The following is a 22953-nucleotide window of genomic DNA, read 5'->3' on the forward strand; positions in this document are numbered from 1 at the left end:
TACGGTTTGAATTGTGCTATCTTAAGACATCAGTGTAAGCGTCATCCATTGTTTCCTTTCTCTTCTTTGCTTTTTTTTTGTTTGCTTGATGTTTTACATATAGCTTTGTATTTATGCTTTGTTATATTCTTTTTTTATAATCAAGTAAACGCTTTGCCCCCTGCAAAACCCTCTAAATCCAAAATACAAAAGCAACATGTCGTCAAATCTCGGACTTGAACGGGAAAATGGAAAGGCCTGAGTAGACCTCTATAGAACTGAAAAAAACTGGTTGATTTATTCAAGCTAGCTTAAATTCTTAATTATGGTTGATTTTAACAGTTTCTTCCTATTTATTTTACTTTTCCAGATAACGAGCAAAGCACTAATACTAGTCAAAATCGTCATTTACGGGCAAAAACCCCTTAAAGTGTTATCCAATGGTTTTGGTCATATAGTCATTTGTGCAGATCTTTTATTGTTGATAATTTTTGTTTCTAACAATTTCTACATATCTAGTACAGTTTTTGAGTAAAAAGGTTATAAAGATGAAAACTACTCAAAAATCATCATTTTATGGCAATAACTTCTTAAGGGGTCATTTGATCATTTTTTTGAAAATAGGAATGAGGATCTTGACAATTTGAGCATGTTTGGCTCCGCAGGTGCATGATATCCTGATGTTCTATGTTAAGCCATGGTGGCCATTTTTTGACTGATCGAAATCAAAACACAAAACTTTATACTTGATACCATATTAGGATCTTTCATTCAAAGTTTGGTTGAAATCATTTCATTACTTTCAGGGATGATTTATAAAAAGTTTACGACAACGACGGACGCCAAGTGATGGCAAGTTTGAAAACGAAGCATTTAATATTAATACGTTATTATCATTTGATTATCACCCCCTGTTATGCCCTTACGATCACTGCGTTCCAATCATACCGTTTGGTTTTCTGGGGTAGGCACGAGGATTTAAGAATTTAAAAAAAATAATAAGCTTATTTTGTAAGAACTGAAAGTTAATATTTTTGTTCAAGAAAGGATGAAAAGGAATATTCTGTTCCATAAAATATAGGAAATAATTATGCTGAAAACTGAAGACAAATAAGCCGGCCTAGAAAAAGGCAGTGGTGAATATTCCTTCCGTAAAGGATCCGTTTGTCCCCCCGCCCCATAAAAATCAAACAGTTGCCCCCTTAATACAGCCAGATAACATAAAAGGTTATAGAAAACGTCAGTTACCTCCAATGTGTACAAGGAAGTTAAACAGCGAAAATAATCACATGAGTGTGTCAATATACTGAATAGATAAATAAACGATCCTTGTCTTCGTTTCACAAAAAATCTTACGGCTAAAATTAATCGTAAATCATGAACAATTCTGTAGACTTATGATTTGAGATGTGAAACGCATGCCTGCCCATTAAATGATTTAATGTACGAAGTCAAATGGTTTTGTGTGTAAAATTAATGATTGCCATGTTCGAAAAGACACCAAATCTTAAAACAATGATTTCCTAAAAGACGTGTTTTCAATCTTTTTTGATAATTATTCCATTCCAAAATGAAACAAATTTTAGTTGTTTGGGAAAAAAATAAGCATATGTAATTTTTAAAAAAAATGGAGACGAAAGAATTTAAGTAAGGAAATTTCAGGTGAACCCATTCAAGAAAGAATAAAAATAGATAAAACAAACAATACACTCCAAGGAGATTTTATACATCTTAATTTTTTACCAGAAAAATAAGTGATGAATTGAAAGATGAATAGTTTTATTCAGAATATTCTTCCATTATCTTGAAAACTGTCTTAATGTCACAACGGATGAGAAATTTTAAAAAGATAAGAGAAAAAGGTAATCAAGAATGGAGGAAAAATAAAAAAAGAACGGTTAAAAAATATTACCATAACCAGAAAAACAATCGTCGTGAATCGACTAGAACTCCTAATACAAAAAAACAAACAAAGATAAATAAAGACACAAAATAGAAAAGTAAATCTCCACAAAATAAAGTCAAAGACAATTTCATTACCTTGGAACATTTATAAAAAAAACAGAAAGCGTACGATGAATGGAATTTAGAGATGAATGAAAACAATACTTACTATCATTCAAAAGTAGGCCTGAAGTGCCACACAATATCGAAATCAAATCCAATGAACAATATATAGTAGTAGTTTCTGTACCTTAATGTGAAAAACATAAATCAAACTAACCTTTGCCATCATAACTAGATTGATTGTAATGGGATATATGTTTCACATTTGACCACGATTATGTTCGAATTGTCGGAGCCAAGACACAATATGTTTTTCTTAATTTTGCCATCAACCAAATTGTACTTACCATAATAACCACACCGAGTGCTACATATGGAGTACGATCAGCTTACCCTTCTGTAGAACCTGAGTTCATTCAGGGTTTTTGTGGGGTTAGTGTTACTCTGTTTTATTTTTTTTACGTTTTTGACATGTGAACTTTGTTAGTCTTGTATCATTTTTAATTTTAGTTTCCTGTGTATAATTTGGAGTTTAGTATGACGTCCATTATCACTGAACTAGTATACATATTTGTTTAGGGGCCAGCTGAAGGATGCCTCCGGGTGCGGGAGTTTCTCGCTGCATTGAAGACCCATTGGTGCCCTTCGGCTGTTGTCTGCTCTATGTCGGGTCGTTGTCTCTTTGACACATTCCCCATTTCCATTCTCAATTTTATGTTGTAGGCTTCCTTAATTAATTTTGATTATCCCTTTGGTACCTTCAGACTTTTGTGTGGAGGAACAAAACCCAAAACAAAAGAGCCTTGATTTGTGTGTCTTGTATTTCTGCACTGTTCATGGCGTTTCTTTATTAAATGTAATTCGAAGCGACATGGTGAGGCCTTATAGTATAGGTAATTATAAAAATAAGAAGATATGGTATGGTTGAAGACAGCTCTACACCAGAGACCAAATGGCATAGAAGTTTACAACTAAAGGTTACCGTAAGACCTTCAACAATGAACAAACCCATACCACATAATATTGCATCAGAATGATTTTTTCGTATTTAGTTTAAACGTATCCATTATTCTTGTTTAAATCAAACCTCCATTTTGTTGTTTATTATACAGGAATGATAGAGTTAAATGCCTTTTTACCTTTTTATTACTTCTTCCTTACACTTGTTTTTCAATTAATCAAGATTAAACCGGGCGGGATAGCTGAATGCTCAAAAACTTGTTTAACCCTTCTATATGTTAATTTGCCTGTCCAAAGTCACAAATGATGTAAGTTGTTGCCATTAATCATAATGGATTTTTTTTTCTGTAAGGAATTTAATGATACATGTAATAGCTTTTTTATTATTTGATTATTCACAACATTTGAGACTTATGATGGTTTAGATATAAAAGTAAAACGGTGTGGTATGACTGCCAATGAGAAAATTCTCCATAATAGACCAAATGACACATAAACTAACATTAACAACTTCAGGTTACTGTACGGCATTCAACAATGAGCAAAGCCCATAGTCAGCTTTAAAAGGTCTCAAAATAACAAACGTAAAACAATTCAAACGAGAAAACTAACAAAATAATGAACGAAATACAAAATTGTTACACAGCAACAAACGACAACCACTGAATTACAGGCTCCTGATTTGGGACAGGCACATACAGAATGTGGCTGGGTTAAACTCATTTGAAGGCGCAAACTCTCTTCCCCCGTTACTTTGGAAAGTGGTGCAGCAGTCGACATAAGAACAAACTGTAAAAATTATAGTTGAAAAAGGCTTTACTCATCCGATGGATACAAATAGAACTACATCTAACAAAAACACAGAGTGGACGTGGACGGGTTCTTATTTTATTGACCTTTGTGTGTCAATTTTGTGTTGTTGTGAGCTGTCTAATTGATGTTTACCTCACCACTCCTTTTGTAATGTACACATGTATTTTGATATTGCTTTAATGTTTACGTGACTGTATCTCTTATAAGTGTCTTAATTGGTATGCTGTCATGCAGCTTTTGCTTAATATTTAGAAATGACTAAATAAAGTTGGGAGACAGTCTTTGTGACATTTATCCAACGAGATACAAACAAGAGTGCACACGCTGAAATGTCTCGCCTTCTTTACTAATCATTGATTTTATGTTGATAGTCCTAAATACAAAGCTTTACTACAAGAATCACATAAATTTAACATGATCCAAGAAAATGAGGTCAAGGTCAGATAAACCAAACGAGAAATACATGTACACCTTACAATCAGTCAATAAACCAAACATAGTTGACCTATTGCTTATTGTTTCTAAGAAACAGTCTTAAACAAGAAAACTTAACATTGACCAATGAACCATGAAAATGAGGTCAAAGTCAGATGAACCATGCCAGACAGACATGTACACCTTACAATCAATTTAGGCATTAAATATAGTTGACCTATTGCTTATAGTATCTAAGAAACAAACTTAACCATAAAAACTTAACATTGACTAATGAACCATGAAAATGAGGTCAAGGTCAGATGATACCTACCAGACAGACATATACACCTTACAATCAAATATAGTTGATCTATTGCTTATAGTTGAAGAAAAACAGACCAAAACACAAAAAACACAAAAACTTAACACTGAGAAATGAACCGTGAAAATGATATCAAGGTCAAATAAAACCTGTGAGACTGACATACATCATAAAATATTTCCATGCACCATTTATAGTTGACCTATTGCATATAGTATTAGAAAAAAAGACCAAAACTCAAAAACTTAACTTTGACCACTGAACCATGAAAATGAGGTCAAGGTCAGATGACACCTCCCAGTTGGACATGTACACCTTACAATCATTCCATTTACCAAATATAGTAGACCTACTGCTTATAGTATCTGATATATGGACTTGACCACGAAAACTTAACCTTGTTCACTGATCCATGAAATGAGGTCGAGGTCAAATGAAAATTGTCTGACTGGCATGAGGAACTTGCAAGGTACGCACATACTAAATATAGTTATCCTATTATAAGAAAGAAATTAACATTACAAAAAATGTTGACTTTTTTTCAAGTAGTCACTGAACCATGAAAATGAGGTCAAGGACAATGGACATATGACAGACGGAAACTTCGTAACATAAGGCATCTATATACAAAGTATGAAGCATCCAGGTCTTCTAGCTTCTAAAATATAAAGCTTTTAAGAAGTTAGCTAACGCCGCCGCCGCCGCCGGATCACTATCCCTATGTCGAACTTTCTGTGACAAAAGTCGCAGGCTCGACAAAAATGACATCTGTTTCGCAAAAAAAAAAAATTGGGTTGTCTTTCAACTTTGAAGCTAGGATTTGATTGCTGACATAAATGGGGTCAGAAGTTTTGAAATAAAAAATAGTGGAGCATTTTTTTGGGGGAAAATCAGGCTACATAAAATTACGTATTGTGCTCTTTGAGTATCAAATGAGTTACGGAAGCTTTATGCATTTCAGGTTGCATATGCCCTTTCTGTGCTTTTCAAACGATTGACATTTTTTCTGTTGAATACCCCAAATTCTTCATTTATGCACAAAATTAATAAAACAAATTGTTACCTTTATCTACAATCATATATTGGCAGATATTTTATTCATTAGTACAAGAAGAAAACCCCTTTTTATTCAGAAATGTTTGCCTGTTGAAGTTTACCAATAAAATCAAGTCTTAAAATTTTCGTTAGACATCATTTAAAATGTTTGAATGATGACGATTTATGAATAGCTGGCATGTCAGTAACTGCTAGTAGTCCTTTGTTCATTTATGTATCATTGTCATTTTGCTTAGTTTCTTTTGTTACCTATTTTGACATCGGACTCGGACTTCTTTTAAACTGAGTTTTACTGTGCGTATTGCTATGTGTTTCTTTATTCTACATTGGCTAGAGGTATAGGGGGATCTCACAAAACATGTTTAACCCCGCCGCATTTTTGCGCCTGTCCCAAGTCAGGAGCCTCTGGCCTTTGTTAGTCTAGTATGTTTTTTAATTTTAGTTCATTTATATGTTTTGGAGTTTAGTGTGACGTCCATTTTCACTGAACTAGCACACAATTTTAGTTAGGGGCTAGCTGAGGACCACCTCAGGGTGCGGGATTTTCTCGCTGCATTGAAGACTAATTGGTGGTCTTCGGCTGTTGTCTGCTCTTTGGTCGGGTTGTTGTCTCTTTGACATATTCCCCATTTCCATTTTCAATTTTATTGAACATTTCATTTGTATCGCTCGCCTCTTTTTGCATGATAAAAAATAGCACAGGTAGCATTTTTTAATTAATGTATACGAGGTTAAGGTATGAACTTTCTCAATTAAGCTTGTTTTCTATGAAGAACTTTTTGTTTTTCCATGCTGTGGAGCGTGTTATTTTCAGACGGTAACAGTAAAAACACTTATGTGTTGCCCTATTTTGCACTGTCCTAAAGGAAACAACAGAAATCTTTAAAAAAATTTATGTACATTCTTTTTATCGTCAGATTTAGATTGATGTTTTAAAAATACCTTTATTACAATCATTACAAAACAAAAGTTTCAACAAAAAGAAGTAACAAAGGGGGATTCTCGTTTTATGTTGTTCAGTATATATAAATGGGTCGTTCGTTTCAAACGACCTCACAAAAAATACCACTGCATTGATCTAATTATAAATGATTTAAATAACCCTGACATGTATTTATTTTAAGGTATTACAAAATAACTTCAAATGTAATCACATAATTTTACCTATCCATTTTTATAGGTGATAAAAGAGTTATTTACAGATAATTAAATACATATAGAATCTACCACTGTATTGAATGTGATAGAATATTAATCCACTCGAGACATTTGAATTTTCATATTTAAAATTTAACTGTCGATAGTGGATGAATATTGTATTTTACAAGATTTGGTGGTTGAATCTGTTTCTCTAATGATTTTTTTATGCTAAACAGATAAACTCAATTCTTCTTTAGAATGATTTGCAAAAAGATGGGTTCTTTCTATGTGACGTCATCAGACGATCACATCTTTTCATGACGTCACAATAGAAAATTCAGAGGAAAGCAAGATTCATAATCAAAGTTTTACCAATAAAAACTGAGGTCAAACGAACCACACGTTTATTAAATTAAAATATTTAACAGGTCAGTAAAAGGATAAATAATGTAAAAATTAGGGAAAATGTTTTATAAGTATAAACAAAAACATGTGCATTTTGATACTGAAGGTGTTTGAACAGGAAGATCAAAGAAATAATTTGATCCAATGCTCCTGTAGAAGTCACGTCCTCACAATTATTAGAAGTATGTAAGCGGAACGTGTACACACAACAATTTGGTTAATCCCACAATTGTCTTAGATAAACGCCTGTACTAAGTCAGGAATATTACAATTGATTTCACTTGCTCCATTGATTGATAGCGTTTGATTTTGTCAGTTTTCATGGACTTCTTCTTTTTGAAATTGCCTTGAAGTTCGATATTTCTGTTATACTTTTTGGGGAAAGAAGGAAAAAGGAACCCCTTCTTCAAAAAAAAACCATTTTCCATAATTGTCTTTCTTCTTTAGAAGCAAACATATTTTTGCTAAACATATGTTAAGTCAAAACCTAAACAAGCCAAAACTTTTCATGTTTTGGTCTTATACATCCATGTCTTTTATATGTCTAGATGTGAGCTGTCCTGATGGAGGTGAATAACAAAAAAAAGCACTTCGGACTCACGTAATCAAAAACGTTTCATTTTCATTTCACTGCTGGATTTATACTATTGACAAAATATATGTAACGTTTACTATGGCGGTTTTTCTAAAGAAACCAACTGTGTCCATTAGCAATTGATGTCACTGTCCAATACATCAATGCTTATCTTTCACAGAATTATTCATGGTTTTGTTACTTTGTTGATTTCATCCAAGAAACTATGAAGTCTACCTTATATATCACGAATTACATATAAAAATTGTCAATGAGGATCGGCTGAATACTAAGCGCTATGAAAAAAGGACTTCATTTTTCCATTGTTTACAGCTGATTTGCGTAGGGTTTGAGTTGTGCAAACTTAAGACTTTGTTGTAAGGGTCTGCTATTGTTTCCTTTCACTTCTGTGCTTTCTTTTTGACATGATGTTTTGTTTTGTTTGCTTGATTTTTTACGTATAACTTTGTATTGTTGTATTGTTGCCTTGTTATCTTCTTTTGTTTTGTAATTCAAATAAATGCTTTGCAAAAACAGACAATACATTTGAACCTTTCAAGGAATATTGTAGATCTTTTTGACATATGGAAAGTTTTATATTTTACTAAAAGAAATTGACTTAACCTTTTAACATTTTCTATATTATTGTGTAGTTAGGTTGCTGTCACACTGACGTATAACTGACGTCACCTTTCTGTCGTGTTATAATTTAACAACAAGTTGATTTGCTATCCTTTTGACGTTTTTCCTTAGTATCGTATTATTCTCATAGTTGATAAAACAGATGGTGTTTAACTTTTATTGATTAACCTATTACCTAAATCGGCAATCATATATAGATAATATATTCTTTCTCTTGTGTTTAGACCATACCATAAGATATAATTAAATGACTCAGTTTTCTATAAGCATCTGTATATCACATAGCACAACGTGTGTTTAACTTCAGCAGAAATCAATCCCGGACGATTGGTGGACATGACATTCAATAGAAAGGTAATGACAGCTAAAATAACAATGATACGACAAATGTCTCCTTGGGTGATAATATTTCATTTAGAAGTAAGAAATGTCATAAACATTTGCAAAATAGGTTCCATTTGCTACTAACAGCTGCTTCCCCACTTCGTCAAAGAAAAGTGTTGTTGGCCTGTTAAGACCATCTTCCTTGGTCAGTATCTGTTTGAACTGTGTTCCATCAGGAGATATGACAACCACATTACATGTGTTGTCTCCAACAACAAACACGTTTCTGTTGTTATCCACGGTTATTCCTTGAGGACCATCTAAAATGTTTTTATCCTTGAACTCCCATATGTTTGCTCCACTATATGAACAACAAGTTACTTTTTGTGTATCTGGATTTGTAAAGAAAATCTTGTCGGCATGCGTTGAGACGTATGATAACTGCGATGAGACTGTGTTTGAGATTGTAGTGATACTGTAATCTGAACAAGATATTACATGCAAGTCTTTATCTAAGACACAGCAGATCAATGATTTACCGTCATAAGTAATTCCGTAAGGATCACCTGGTAAGTCAATGAACTTTTTCACCTTTTTCTTAATCAGATCAACAATACTGATACCTGGCTTTTTACTTAAATGTCTAGTGGATACAGCTACTGTAGTTTCATCTAAGATCGCTAGATCAAACGCGCGGTATGGTTTTTGAAGTTGGATGGTATATTCAACTCCACTTTCGGCATTAACTGCTTTAACTCTTCCATTGGTATCTTTGAAATCTGTAAACAGAAATTCACCTTTTTTTGTAACGCAGCATCCAGTAGGGTATATACAAGTTTGGTGAACTTTTCGTTTAAATACAAGTTTTACATTGTTAATTAATACTACCTCTTTGGGGATCATCATTTGGGCTTGTCTTTCTTTTCTCCTATTTAGATTTATGTCAGTAGACTGACTTTTCTTGACTTCAATGAAACCAAATTGATCAACCATCAGAATATCCTGTATTTTAGTATTGGTTGCACTTTCTATGTTGATTTTATTGTGATTCTTATTTTCAATACTAGACTGTAGATGCTTTTCATATTCCGTGGTTTTCGCCTGAATTTCCCTCATACATAGGAATGCTTGCAGATCTGATGCGTATTTCTTCGTGTTCTTGATTTCTGATTTCATCTGATTTATTTTCTTTGTTTGATCTTGAAGTGAAGACACAATCGACCGAACGGTGTCGCAGCAAGTGAATTCAATTTGGTTAAGTTCTTTTATGAACTCCTCTTCAAGTTTGTTGATATGCTGGATGACCTGTTTTTTTAAGTGACAAACTTGTGCAGATATTTTCTTCTTTTGATCTGTAATACTATCTATATCAGATTCTCTATCTTTACGAATTAGATTGATATAAGTAAGTAGGTCCTCAATGTTCTGCTCTAGGTCAATAAAGGACTCTGAAGTTTTGATGTCCCTTACTCTATCATCAAGTGACACTATTTTCCCACAGTTACCATGATCCTTTACACACTTGTTGCATATTGGACTATCGTGATCAATACAGTAAAGCTGATACATCTCACTGTGATAAACGCAATGGTGCTTGATGTCGGTTACAACAGCTGGTAATAATTGGTAATCAGAAATAAAAATAGTTTGGTGATTTCCTGTTGCCTTTGAAACATTATGATGTTCTCTGCAGCCAGAACATAATGGTTCCTCACACTGAATACACCAATGAGTTGACGTCGAAGTTTGGTGTCGAAGATCGCATACCGCGCACACTGGTGTACAAGTAGCCATTGACGATGCCACTGTCAAAATAAATTAAAAACTATGTTATAAATTTGTATTTGTGTTTGTATTATATGGGGAAGGTAGTCATTATTTGAACTTTAATAACAAACTCAATAAATAAATCTAGATTATTATAATTTGTTACATCGCTCCATGATTATAGCACTTCATAAATTGTGTGCATCCGACGCGTTTTTCTGAATCTACCGGGAGAGCTAAAACCAAATACTATACGAAAAATAGGTAATTATGTCACACGTCAGAATCTGTATGACCAAAACAGACCGAGAAATAAAAGCCAAAACTAACAAAGGTCAACGTTACCTAATTGGGTTGGAACTTACTTATTTTGATAAAAAAATATATATTATTATTTATGTTCTAAAACTGGTTACTGATAATTTTATGAGACTAGCAGTCAACCACTCCGGGAATAAACACTGGTAACTGAAATTATCACACTTAATAAATTCCGTGTGTCCGGTGCGCTTGTCTGGATTTATCTTCATCGGCAACACTCAATCTAAAATTCTTACATATGAGATGATAAATACTCAAACTAGTCAAGAAGTATATGACAAAACGTGATCGAAAAAAGGATGGTCATTTCCAAAAAATGTTAACTTTAATGACTCCTAAATTTAAAGAATTGTTTTTACATTTGAATAGAAGTTGAAAAAGAGGGGCAAACGATACCAGAGTACATTCGTACCAGGGATGGGCACGATTACTGACAAATGTAATCGATAAATAATCGATTACATGAAGGATTTTTGTGTAATCGATTAATAATCGATTAATAATCGATTACTCTAATTTTTGTTTGTAATCGATTGCAATCGATTACTTTATCAAAAGTAATTACATTACTTTTCGATTACTGTCAATTACATGCTACAAAATTACAAAAAAAAATAATAAAGTAAGTTATACACAATTATGTTGATCAACGTTTTTTATAGTCGAAATTTAGAACTTTACTAAAAACAGCATTTAAAGCATTGTTACCAAATTTTAAGTTCACAGTTGTTTTCTAGATGGAATATCATACTGAAGGTCAGAAATATTCAAAATTTCTTGAAATTTTGGCTTTCAAGATAAATAAGAGATGACATCGCATTGCATCAATCAGTTATTTATATTGTAAGTTTTTTCAAAAATTTGCTTTCATTCTTACTTAAGTTAGCTTTTTTGTTTTTACTCGTTAAAACAGGTATATTCTAACATAGATGATTAAAATGTTGTAAGTTTCCTTTGAAAAAAATTTAAAACCATAGAATAATTAATTAGTTCAGCAAATTTTAAAGATTGAAATTATAATTATAATGACATATATGAATTAATCCTTATGTTTGGATAACCACCCTAATTACAGGTTATAAAACTGTCAATGGAGTACAATTTATAACCTGGGGAAAAATAATGTAAATCTCCTTCTTAATTAGACATAATTGAAATGAAAACAAAGTCTGCATCTTATTGATTAGAAGTCTGAACTTTTGATTAGTAAAGACAAGAAGTTTGTTAATTTTTTTATTCTCTAATCAAATTATAAACAATATCTATTTATTGTGTCAAAAAGGGATACATGTATCTATATCTGAAAAAAAAAATTTCGATGCATACCCATTGGTTCATTGTCAAAAGGATTTTGTGTACTTTCTCAACTTTTTTATCATAACATTGTAAGATCAACAGTTACGGTTTATCTATTCGAAGCTAAAATTTCAACTCTTATTGAAAATTATGCTTGAAGCAATTTTAATACAAATAAGCTTACTACTTTAATGTAGAACAGAAATTAACTTAAGACTCATTTCTTAACTTAAATCTATTTTCATATTTTAATATAAAAGGTTTTGAATTATTGACAAGCACATAAGTTCATTTGTTTCAAAACCTAAATATCAAGTAAAATTTGGTAGGGGATCTGGTTGATTATAATGCAGCTTGAGATAATAGATAGAAATAAGGCAGTTGATAAACTCTTAAGTCATATTACAATGTAATACATTCTATTTTATCTGTACTATAAAGTGATGAATACATCATGTACATACATATTTTCATTTAAAATAGGTTATATCTCAAAGTAATCGAAATGTAATTGAAAAATAATCGATGATTACATCATAAATTTTGCCGTAATCGATTAAATTACGATTACATGTAATCAAAAATGTCTTCGATTACAGATTACTGTCGATTACTGGGGAAAATGTAATCAATTACAATCGATTACGATTACAGATTACGATTACCCCATCCCTGATTCGTACTCATAAATCGATAATAGACTGACAACGCCATGGCTTAAAAAAAGACAATCAATCAAACAATAGTACACAAAACACAACATAGAAAACTAAAGACTAAGCAACACGAACCCCACAAAATTGGGGCTGATCTCAAGTGCCCCAGAATGGTAGGCAGATCCTACTCCACATGTGGCACCTGTCCTGTTGCTCATGTTAGTACAAACCCGGTAACATTTATAATTCAGTAGGTCAGATTCGTAAAAAGGGGACGGGATGGTAGATACGACATTAGGAACATAACCGCTACCATTTGTGAAACGGATATTCCATAAAAGTCAATAAACAAGTTTACACTGTAAATTAAATCAAATAATAGGATACTAGTACTAGATTCTTTCATGAGATATATCAATATTTAAATTGAACATCAATGGTATTTATTTGCATGATCTGCAATGTTGTTTGTGTTTTTCTTTTACAAACATAACGTTGTCAGTTTATTTTCAACATATGTGTTTGAATGTCACTTGAGTATCTTAAGCCTTTCTTTGACATATGTTATATAATGGGAAACCCTTGAGGGTAAGCAATTAGTACTCCATTTTTTCTAGATATTATTTTCTAATTGATGTCTTATTAGTTGTTGTTTAAAAGGAAGCTAATAATAAATCATAAGTTCTATGTGGTCAGTTAAAACCATTCCTTCGAATATTTTACGGACGCCATGATGAGTTTGGTTGACCGTTAAGAAGTAACAGTTTCACATTGTCGTAACTACAATCCCGGCCTCTTTCCCTCGCCCTACCGAATTATACTTTGCACTGGGTTTGTACTTATATGAGCAACACGCCTAATCCACAAGTGGATCAAACCGGTTTACCCTTGCTGGGCATTTGCGATCACTACCGGTTTTTGTGCTCAATCCTTAGTTTTCTACGTCATCGTTTGAATCACCATTGACAATTTATTTAACCAGGTCAAATCAATATTTCAATTCACCAGAAGCCATTTTCTGTTTCGAGGCTGAAATATACAATTGTTTATTCTCGAGTGTTCTGAAACCTTCACTGAAATAAACACGCAAACATATATATCATAAATTCATGATGCGTAATCGTTCTTATCATTGTTTAAATCACACTTACTAATACAAGAAAATATCATAAACAGTGATAGAAATTGACATCACAAACCTTCAATGTTTACCTGTGATCATGGTGATATTGATCACACACATGTATTTTAAATATACTGAACATGTAAAGAAATGCATTGAAATATTTGATACTTTCGTTTAAGACGATGTATGTGTCAAAGTAAAATAAAGAATATGATTGGTTCACCAATTTTGACATTAAAGGCATAAAATCCTTTAAAACTAATGATTTAAAATAATCAATTAATTTGGAACTAAAATGTTATATTGTTTAAAAAAAATAATAAAACGATTGTTTCCGAACTAACAGAGAGTCTTATACACAAGCATGTCTTTTTTGATATGTCAAACTTATCAATATAGAGAGAAATTCACTGAGGTGATATATTATTTGGTAGATATTGATATGTCAATGGGTCATCATTTTTTATTTTTATATCAGACATCAGAAAATTCTGTGCACTTTTTTCTAAATTATACGAATATTTTTTCCTATACTTTATTAACCTTATCATCACACATATATCAATTTTAAAGAGACATAAGAAATGAAACAATATTGATAAGGTTACGATAATACGGAGTAAACTATGGCAGTTATTTTTTTTTTATTGTAAAATATTTAAAACAGATGAAAGTTTTAAATAATGTTACACATTTCTTCATGTTCACATGAAAGAAGCCAAATAAATCTGCATTCGGTATCTTGAGTTTTTAAATCATTGAATATTTTAAAAGCGGAGTTTAACATAACTTTCCGTTGTTTTTCGAATGCTAGACATTCTATCAGAAAATGAATTTCATCTTCACTTGAATTTAAAGAACAAAATTACAAATTCTTTGATTTTTGTCATTCTTTCTCTAACGACCCGTTCATTAGCTAAATTAATTTATTAGTGCTAATTTTCATTTTTGTGGGGTGTTTTCTAGTATCGAGGTTCTTCATCACAGATAAGTCTCTATTTTGAAAATATCCATAAATTTGAAATAAGATCGAAATATACCATTTCAATGTAGCATTCTGTTTATGATAACCTTTCAAAACCTTCTTAATCTAAAGAAAGATCTAGTGTGATTAAAAAAAACCAAACATACCAGATTTATAATGCAGAATACCAGATTTTTGTTTCGAAATCCAAGACTCAGTGGCGCTCGAATCATTTATTGACTCATGTTAAACAATTTTGGGACGTACGGACGGACGTACGTACGTACAGACGGACACGGGTAAAACTTAATGCCCCCACCGCTGCGGCGGGGGCATAAAAACATTTTTGAAAAAATTGGGTCAGTGCTTCTGTAACCCAACAAATTAAACAAGAGTGCACACTGAAATGTATCACCTGCTTTACTGACCATCGATTTTATGTTGAAAGTCCTAAAGATTAAGGTTTTACTACAAGTATCACATAAGCTTTCAATTTGAGGATGCAAGAAAATGAGATCAAGATCAGATAAATCATGTTAAACACACATGTACACCTTACAAGTATCCATAAAATGAATATAGTTGACCTAGTGTTTTTGGAATTTGAACAAGAGTGCAAGTACTAAATAGTCTCGCCTGCTTTATTGACCATTTAAAAAAAAATCGTGTTAAAAAATTCAACAATGAGGTCAAAATCAGATAATTCCTATCAAACATTTATTGAACTATACAATCAACACATACACCAAACATGAATGACCTATTGCTTTTAGTAATTGAAAAACAGACCAAACAAAACAAATTATAACATTGACCAATGGACCATGAAAATGAGGTCACGGTCATATGGTTTTTCCAAGACCAACATGTACATCTTTCATCAAATATAGCAGTTCTATTGTTATTAGTGTTTGAAAATCATACCGAAACACAATAACTAAACATTGATAACTGAACCATGAAAACGAGGTAAAGGTCAGATGATACCAGCTAGACCGACATGTACATCTTAGAATCATTCCATACATCAAATTTAGTTGACATATTACTTATAGTACTTGAAATCCAGACGCAAACACTAAATATTAACCAATGAACCATTAAAATAACGTCAAGGTCAGATTAAGCCTGCCAGACTGACATGTACCCATTACAATCACTGACTGTTCTGAATCTTTTGTTGTGCCTTGCACATCAATATTATTTTCATCTGATCTAGCTTTATATCTACTGTCTAAAACATCATATTTATAATCATACTCATCCTATTCAATCTCATACAATTTATGGACTTAATCATTCAAAGAATCGAATCTATTATCTTGCTTTTTCTGGTTATCTTGCATGACTGTATGGATTTCAACATCTCCATGAATATATTATTGTAAACACAAGAAATACTTTTTTTCTAGAAATTTGGGGTTCAAGCTACCACACGTGACATTGGACGTTTTACTTGTACTTGGAGTTGGCTTCACAGTTGAAGATCTTCTTTTACTCTTTTTCATGCTAGAATAAATGGCCAACTCTGCATCTTTAAGACTGAGGATGTAGTCCTCACAATTACTTTTCCTTGAGAGAACATCGTCCTCTTTCATATTTCTCTTTGCATTCTTTCTGCCATTTTTTCTCGGGCTGTCATAAATTGACAAAATAGCCAACTTCTGGAACCTGTCGTAAAATGAATTAAAAATTAAAGTAAACAACATTGTTATATGTTTTGTAGTCATTTATTGTCAATTTTGTCGTAAGTGATACGACATAAAAGAACCACAAAAATGAGGGCAAGGTCAGATGTTACCATCAAGACAGACATTTAAACATTTCAATCATTCCATACACCAAATATAATTGACCTATTGCTTATAGTACTTCAAAAACAGAACAAAACACAAAAACTTATCAATGACAAATGAACCATGAATATAATGTCACGGTCAGATGAACAAGAGGCTCTCAAGAGCCTGAATCGCTCACCTGTATTTCAGAGGAGAAGATTTTTAAATGTTAGCAAACTTGATGAACAAATTTTGTAAAATTGTCTTTAAAGGGCAATAACTCTTTAGGGGGTCAATTGACAATTTTGGTCATATTAACTTTTTTGTAGATCTTACTTTGCTGAACATTATTGCTGCTTACAATTTATATATATATCTATAATAATATTCAAAATAATAACAAAAAACTGCAAAATTTTGTTAAAACTATCAATTCGGTGGCAGCAACCCAACAATGGGTTGTTCGATTCGTCTGATAATTTAAGGGCCGATAGATCTTGACCAATTAAACAATTTTACCCATGTCACATTTCCTCTAAAAGATTTAGTTTTTGAGATATAAGCCAAAAACTGCATTTGACCCTTACGTTCTATTTTTAGCCATGGCGGCCATGTTTGTCAATGGATACAAACTTCGGATACAATTTATAAACAAGATACCCTAAGGAACATTTAGTTAAAGTTTGAAGGTAATTGGCCCAGTAGTTTCAGAGGAAAATTTTTTAAATGTTAGCAAACTTGATGAACAAATTGTGTAAAATTGTCTTTAAAGGGCAATAACTCCTTAAGGGGTCAATTAACAATTATGGTCATATTAACTTTTTTGTAGATCTTACTTTGCTGAACATTATTGCTGCTTACAGTTTGTATATATCTATAATAATATTCAAAATAATAACAAAAAACTGCAAAATTTTGTTTAAACTACCAATTCGGTGGCAGCAACCCAACAATGGGTTGTTCGATTCGTCTGATAATTTCAGGGCCGATAGATCTTGACCAATTAAACATTTTACCTATGTCACATTTGCTCTAAAAGATTTAGTTTTTGAGATATATGCCAAAAACTGCATTTGACCCTTATGTTCTATTTTTAGCCATGGCGGCCATGTTTGTCAATGGATACAAACTTCAGATATAATTTATAAACAAGATACCCTAAGGAACATTTAGTTACAGTTTGAAGGTAATTGGCCCAGTAGTTTCAGAGGAGAAGATTTTTAAATGTTAGCAAACTTGATGAACAAATTGTGTAAAATTGTCTTTAAAGGGCAATAACTCCTTAAGGGGTCAATTAACAATTATGGTCATATTAACTTTTTTGTAGATCTTACTTTGCTGAACATAATTGCTGCTTAAAGTTTATATATATCTATAATAATATTCAAAATAATAACAAAAAACTGCAGAATTTTGTTAAAACTACCAATTCGGTGGCAGCAACCCAACAATGGGTTGTTCGATTCGTCTGATAATTTCAGGGCCGATAGATCTTGACCAATTAAACAATTTTACCCATGTCACATTTCCTCTAAAAGATTTAGTTTTTGAGATATAAGCCAAAAACTGCATTTGACCCTTATGTTCTATTTTTAGCCATGGCGGCCATGTTTGTCAATGGATACAAACTTCGGATATAATTTATAAACAAGATACCCTAAGGAACATTTAGTTAAAGTTTGAAGGTAATTGGCCCAGTAGTTTCAGAGGAGAAGATTTTTAAATGTTAGCAAACTTGATGAACAAATTGTGTAAAATTGTCTTTAAAGGGCAATAACTCCTTAAGGGGTCAATTGACAATTATGGTCATATTAACTTTTATGTAGATCTTACTTTTCTGAACATTATTGCTGCTTACAGTTTATATATATCTATAATAATATTGAAAATAATAACAAATAAACTGTTATCACAGAGATATGTCTCGCCTTTTTGTAATCTTGATAATGCAAATGTTGAAATTAAAATAGCAATACTTTAACATGTAAGTTATGCAAATATTGAAAGTCGATGAACCATGACTGAAGGTATATGGCTAAACAATCTGCATGAAATGAGATGTGCCAATGCTAATACAACTGCATACCAAATACCATTGACTTATTATAAGTCGTTCCCTTTAAACAAACCTAAACACAAACATGACAAACATTAACTTGTAAACTATGTAAAAGTTTCAAAGTCAATGAACCATGATCAGGGGTGGGGCTATATAATCTTCATGGAAACGATACTTGCAAATGCCAATAAATTTGCATACCAAATATCATTGACTTAACATTAGCAGTTCATCTTAAACTGATCTAATCACAAACTAATACATGTAAACTAAGCAAAAGTTTCAAAGTAAATAGACCATGACTGAGGGGGCGGGGCCAAATATTCTCCATGGAAATGAGATGTGCTAATGCTTATACAACTGAACACCAATTAACATTGGCCTACCACTAATGGATCCCCTTGAACTGACCTAATCACAAACTAATACATGTTAACTTAGCAAAATTTTCAAAGTCTATAGACCATGACTAAGGGGGCGGAGCCAAATAATCTCCATGGAAATGAGATATGCCACTGCTTTTACAACTGCATACCAAATATCATTGACCTACCACTAGTGGTTCCCTATAAATTGACCTAATCACAAACTAATACATGTAAACTATGAAAAGTTTCAAAGTCAATAGACCTTGACTGAGGGGGCGGAGCCAAATAATCCCCATGGTAATGAGATGTGCCAATGCTAATACAACTGCATACCAAATATCATTGACCTACCACTAGTGGTTCACCATGAACTCGACCTAATCACAAACTAATACATTGTTGACGCCATCGCTACCGTCACAGACGCCGGAAACAGCATACCTATGTCTCGCTTTTTGACTCCGTCAAGGCGAGACTAAAACTGCAAAATTTTGTTAAAACTACCAATTCGGTTGCAGCAACCCAACAATGGGTTGTTCGATTCGTCTGAAAATTTCAGAGCTGATAGATCTTGACCAATTGAACAATTTTACCCAATGTCAGATTTGCTCTAAAAGCTTTAGTTTTTGAGATATAAGCAAAAAACTGCATTTGACCCCTATGTTCTATTTTTAGCCATGGTGGCCATGTTTGTCGATGGATCAAAACTTCGGATACAATTTATAAACTAGATACCTTAAGGAACATTTAGTTAAAGATTGAAGGTATTTGGCCAAGTAGTTTCAGAGGAGAAGATTTTTTAAATAGTTTACGACAACAGACGACGACGACGACGGACGCCAAGTGATGGCATAAGCTCACATGGGGCCCTTTGGGCCCCGGTGAGCTAAAAAGTTACATGTGCTCCTTACAATCATTCCATACACCAAATTTAATTGACTTACTAATTACAGTATCTGTGAAACGGACCTTATCATGTAACTTTAACCTTAATCACTGATCCATGAAACGAGGTCGAGGTCAGAACCATGTCTCTCAGACATTGTCACATTGCAAGGGACCCATATACCAAATACAGTTATCCTATTACTCATTACATTATGAGTGTAAATTTCACATGACAAAAAAAACTGTATTTTATTTCAAGCAGTGGATGAACCATGAAATGAGGTCAAGGACAATGGACAAATTAAAACTTTGTAACATAAGGTATCTGCATACAAGGTATGAAGCATCTAGGTCTTGTACTTTCTGAAATATAAAAGCTTTATACAAATAGTTTATGCCAGACTATGTCTCGCATACTGCAATAGGTGAGACACAAAAAACCAATATCTGGATCCATGATAAGAAAAGAGAAGGTCGAATTTCTTTTTCAGTGTTTAATTTGGCACAATATTCATTTATTTCTAGCATGTCTAGTTTAATACAAAAATAAAGTCGTCTACCTTTGTACAGAACATTCTCTCCTAATACAGGATTAAAAATAGCTCATTACATCAAATGTCAAAGATGATTAACTCCCTTTATACAGAACATTCTCTCCTTACACAGGAATGATCATAAATAGTTCAATACAACAGAAATATACAATTTTCAAAGATTAACAAGAGAATTAGGGTATTTGATAATGTTAAAATGAAAGCAACCCAATAACAAAAATAAACAAAAAGTTTTTACAGCACTAATACATGTATACTTTGGATTCATTTATTTTCATGGGTACCAATTTTTCATGGATTAAAGAAAACTTTCAAGTTCATGGATATCTAATTTCATTTTTTTGGCGAAGTCTGCATACAAGCCTATAGAAAATTTGTCATTTGATGAACATTAAAACTTCGTGGTTCAAATATCCATGAAAATTGGTATCCAATGAATAATAATGATTCCACAGTCTTGAACAAACTTCTATTGACAGCTTTTCTTGGAATCATTTTTTTTTATAATTAATTTCATGAATGTATAAGGGACAGCCACAAAAGTAAGACTTGATATCTATGAATTATTCAAGTCCATAGGCTTTAAAAACATTGTTCAAATTTAAAAAGATATTTGTATACACCTTATTTCAATGACATATATATGTAGCAATATAGATGCAAGACTTTTTTAAGTGTCCTATGTCCAACACAGGTATGATCACCAGTGATCACATCACAGTAGATGGCAATTATAAAATTGAAGTCAACATCCAACAGCATTGTCAAGAATCTCTTGCTTTTTTGTTGGTAACATCACACATGGGTTGAGTACGCTTAACTCCTGTGTCTGTGACTGATTTAGCTTTCATTGGATTTTCTTCACTGACCTGTAGATTTATATAAGAAAAATATACACTGCATTAGCAAATACAATTGAAAGTGTATGATCTGAGTGTGGTTGCCTCCAATTTTAAGACTAAATCAAGATTCACATTTGTTTCTAAAAGCAGACCTACATGACCTATGGTCTATTTTGTGTAAATAAAAACTTTCACCAATCAAACAATAGTAATTTTAAACCAGGTGTATCAGCATAAAATTAGAATATGTGATATGATTGCCAATGAGACAATTATTCCACCAGTGACCGAATGACAATAGGTTAGCAACTGTAGGTATCAGTTCAGCAATTAAAATTTGGGATTTTAGGCGCAAAATCTATTTTGAGACTAAGTTTTCGTGTTATGACTCTCTGTGATTCTAATCTTTTGCAAAGAACAAATTAAGACTAGATGATTTTTTTAGCAATTTCATCTTAAAAAAGTACTTTCAAAATTAAGCAAAATAAACCACTTACAAAAAATTCAAACTTAACAGGAATTTGCATTGCTATTTAGAATAAACTGTTATCACAGAGATATGTCTCGCCTATTTGTTATTTTGATAATGCAAATGTTGAAATTGAAATAGCATTACTTTAACATGTAAGTTATGCAAACATTCAAAGTCAATGAACCATGACTGAAGGTACAGGGCTAAACATACCAAATACCGTTGACTTTTCACAAGTCGTTCCCTTTAAACAAACCTAAACACAAACATTAACTTGTAAACTATGTAAAAGTTTCAAAGTCAATGAACCATAATGAGGGGGTGGGGTTATATAATCTCTATGGAAATGAAACTTGCAAAGCCAATACATTTACATACAAAATATCATTGACTTAACATTAGTGGTTCATCTTAAACGGACATAATCACAAACTAATACATATGTAAACTAAGCAAAAGTTTCATAGCCAATAGACCATGATTGAGGGGGCGGAGCCAAATATTCTCCATGGAAATAAGATGTGCTAATGCTTATACAACTGCATACCAATTAACATTGGCCTACCACTAACCGTCCCCCTTTAACTGACCTAATCACAAACTAATACATGAAAACTAAGCAAAAGTTTCAAAGTCAATAAACCATGACTGAGGGGGAGGGGCCAAAAAATCTCCATGGAAATGAGATATGCTAATGCTTATATAACTGCATACCAAATATCATTGACCTACCACTAGTTGTTCCCCATAAACTGACCTAATCACAAACTAATACATGTAAACTAAGCAAAGTTTAGAAGTCAATAGACTGTGACTGAGGGGGTAGGGCCAAATAATCTGCATGGTAATGAGATGTGCCAATGCTAATACAACTGCATACCAAATATCATTGACCTACCACTAGTGGTTCCCCATAAAGTAGATCTAATCACAAACTAATACATTGTAGACGCCGCCGTCGCCGACGCTGGAAACAACATACCTTTGTCTCGCTTTTTTACTCTGTCAAGGCGAGACAAAAATTGGAAACAAACATCTATATCAACATGGTGTGGCATGACATAATGAGTTTCTGTTGCCATTCCTTTTATCTTTGCTAAAATTCTAGTAATATGCATATGACAAAAGATTTTGTACAGCAATTTGTATATTTAACACCAAACAGTAATGTAAACTTTTTTGATCAACATACAAGCTGCTTCGGTTAGAAATAAACCTGATGC

General features: G+C 32.6%; 4 protein-coding genes across 8 annotated transcripts in view; all 4 read right to left on the reverse strand.

Annotated features, from left to right (window-relative positions):
* The window catches only part of LOC127705049 (transcription intermediary factor 1-beta-like), a 605637-nt gene that overhangs the window by 404114 nt on the left and 178570 nt on the right, over window positions 1-22953 (reverse strand). The gene's annotated exons all lie outside the window — the stretch shown is intronic.
* Window positions 1-22953, reverse strand: part of LOC127705477 (probable RING finger protein 207 homolog) — a 239496-nt gene that overhangs the window by 46848 nt on the left and 169695 nt on the right. The window lies entirely within an intron of this gene.
* LOC127705048 (uncharacterized) lies at window positions 8466-13914 on the reverse strand. 2 transcript variants are annotated; one of them, XM_052209311.1, is made up of 2 exons: window positions 13879-13914; window positions 8466-10444 (listed from the first exon to the last, which is right to left on the reverse strand). In XM_052209311.1, exon 2 carries the CDS (start codon window positions 10431-10433, stop codon window positions 8730-8732), a length of 1704 nt encoding a protein of 567 aa, XP_052065271.1. In that variant the 5' UTR covers window positions 10434-10444; window positions 13879-13914; the 3' UTR covers window positions 8466-8729. The 2 variants fall into 2 exon arrangements, with proteins under 2 accessions (XP_052065271.1, XP_052065270.1); XM_052209310.1 differs by having other exon boundaries at window positions 13831-13899.
* Window positions 20342-22953, reverse strand: part of LOC127705050 (ubiquitin-conjugating enzyme E2 T-like) — a 240236-nt gene continuing 237624 nt past the window's right edge. For 3 of the 4 annotated variants that reach the window (XM_052209322.1, XM_052209321.1, XM_052209319.1), the window contains exon 6: window positions 20342-21285. In XM_052209322.1, coding sequence (XP_052065282.1) covers window positions 21181-21285 — 105 coding nt within the window. In that variant the 3' untranslated portion in view covers window positions 20342-21180. The remainder of the gene's footprint in view (window positions 21286-22953) is intronic. The other variant, XR_007983617.1, reaches the window with a different exon arrangement.

The sequence above is a fragment of the Mytilus californianus genome, unplaced genomic scaffold (genome assembly GCF_021869535.1).
Source record: "Mytilus californianus isolate M0D057914Y unplaced genomic scaffold, xbMytCali1.0.p SCAF_6, whole genome shotgun sequence".
In the NCBI taxonomy this organism is placed as follows: Eukaryota; Metazoa; Mollusca; class Bivalvia; order Mytilida; family Mytilidae; genus Mytilus; species Mytilus californianus.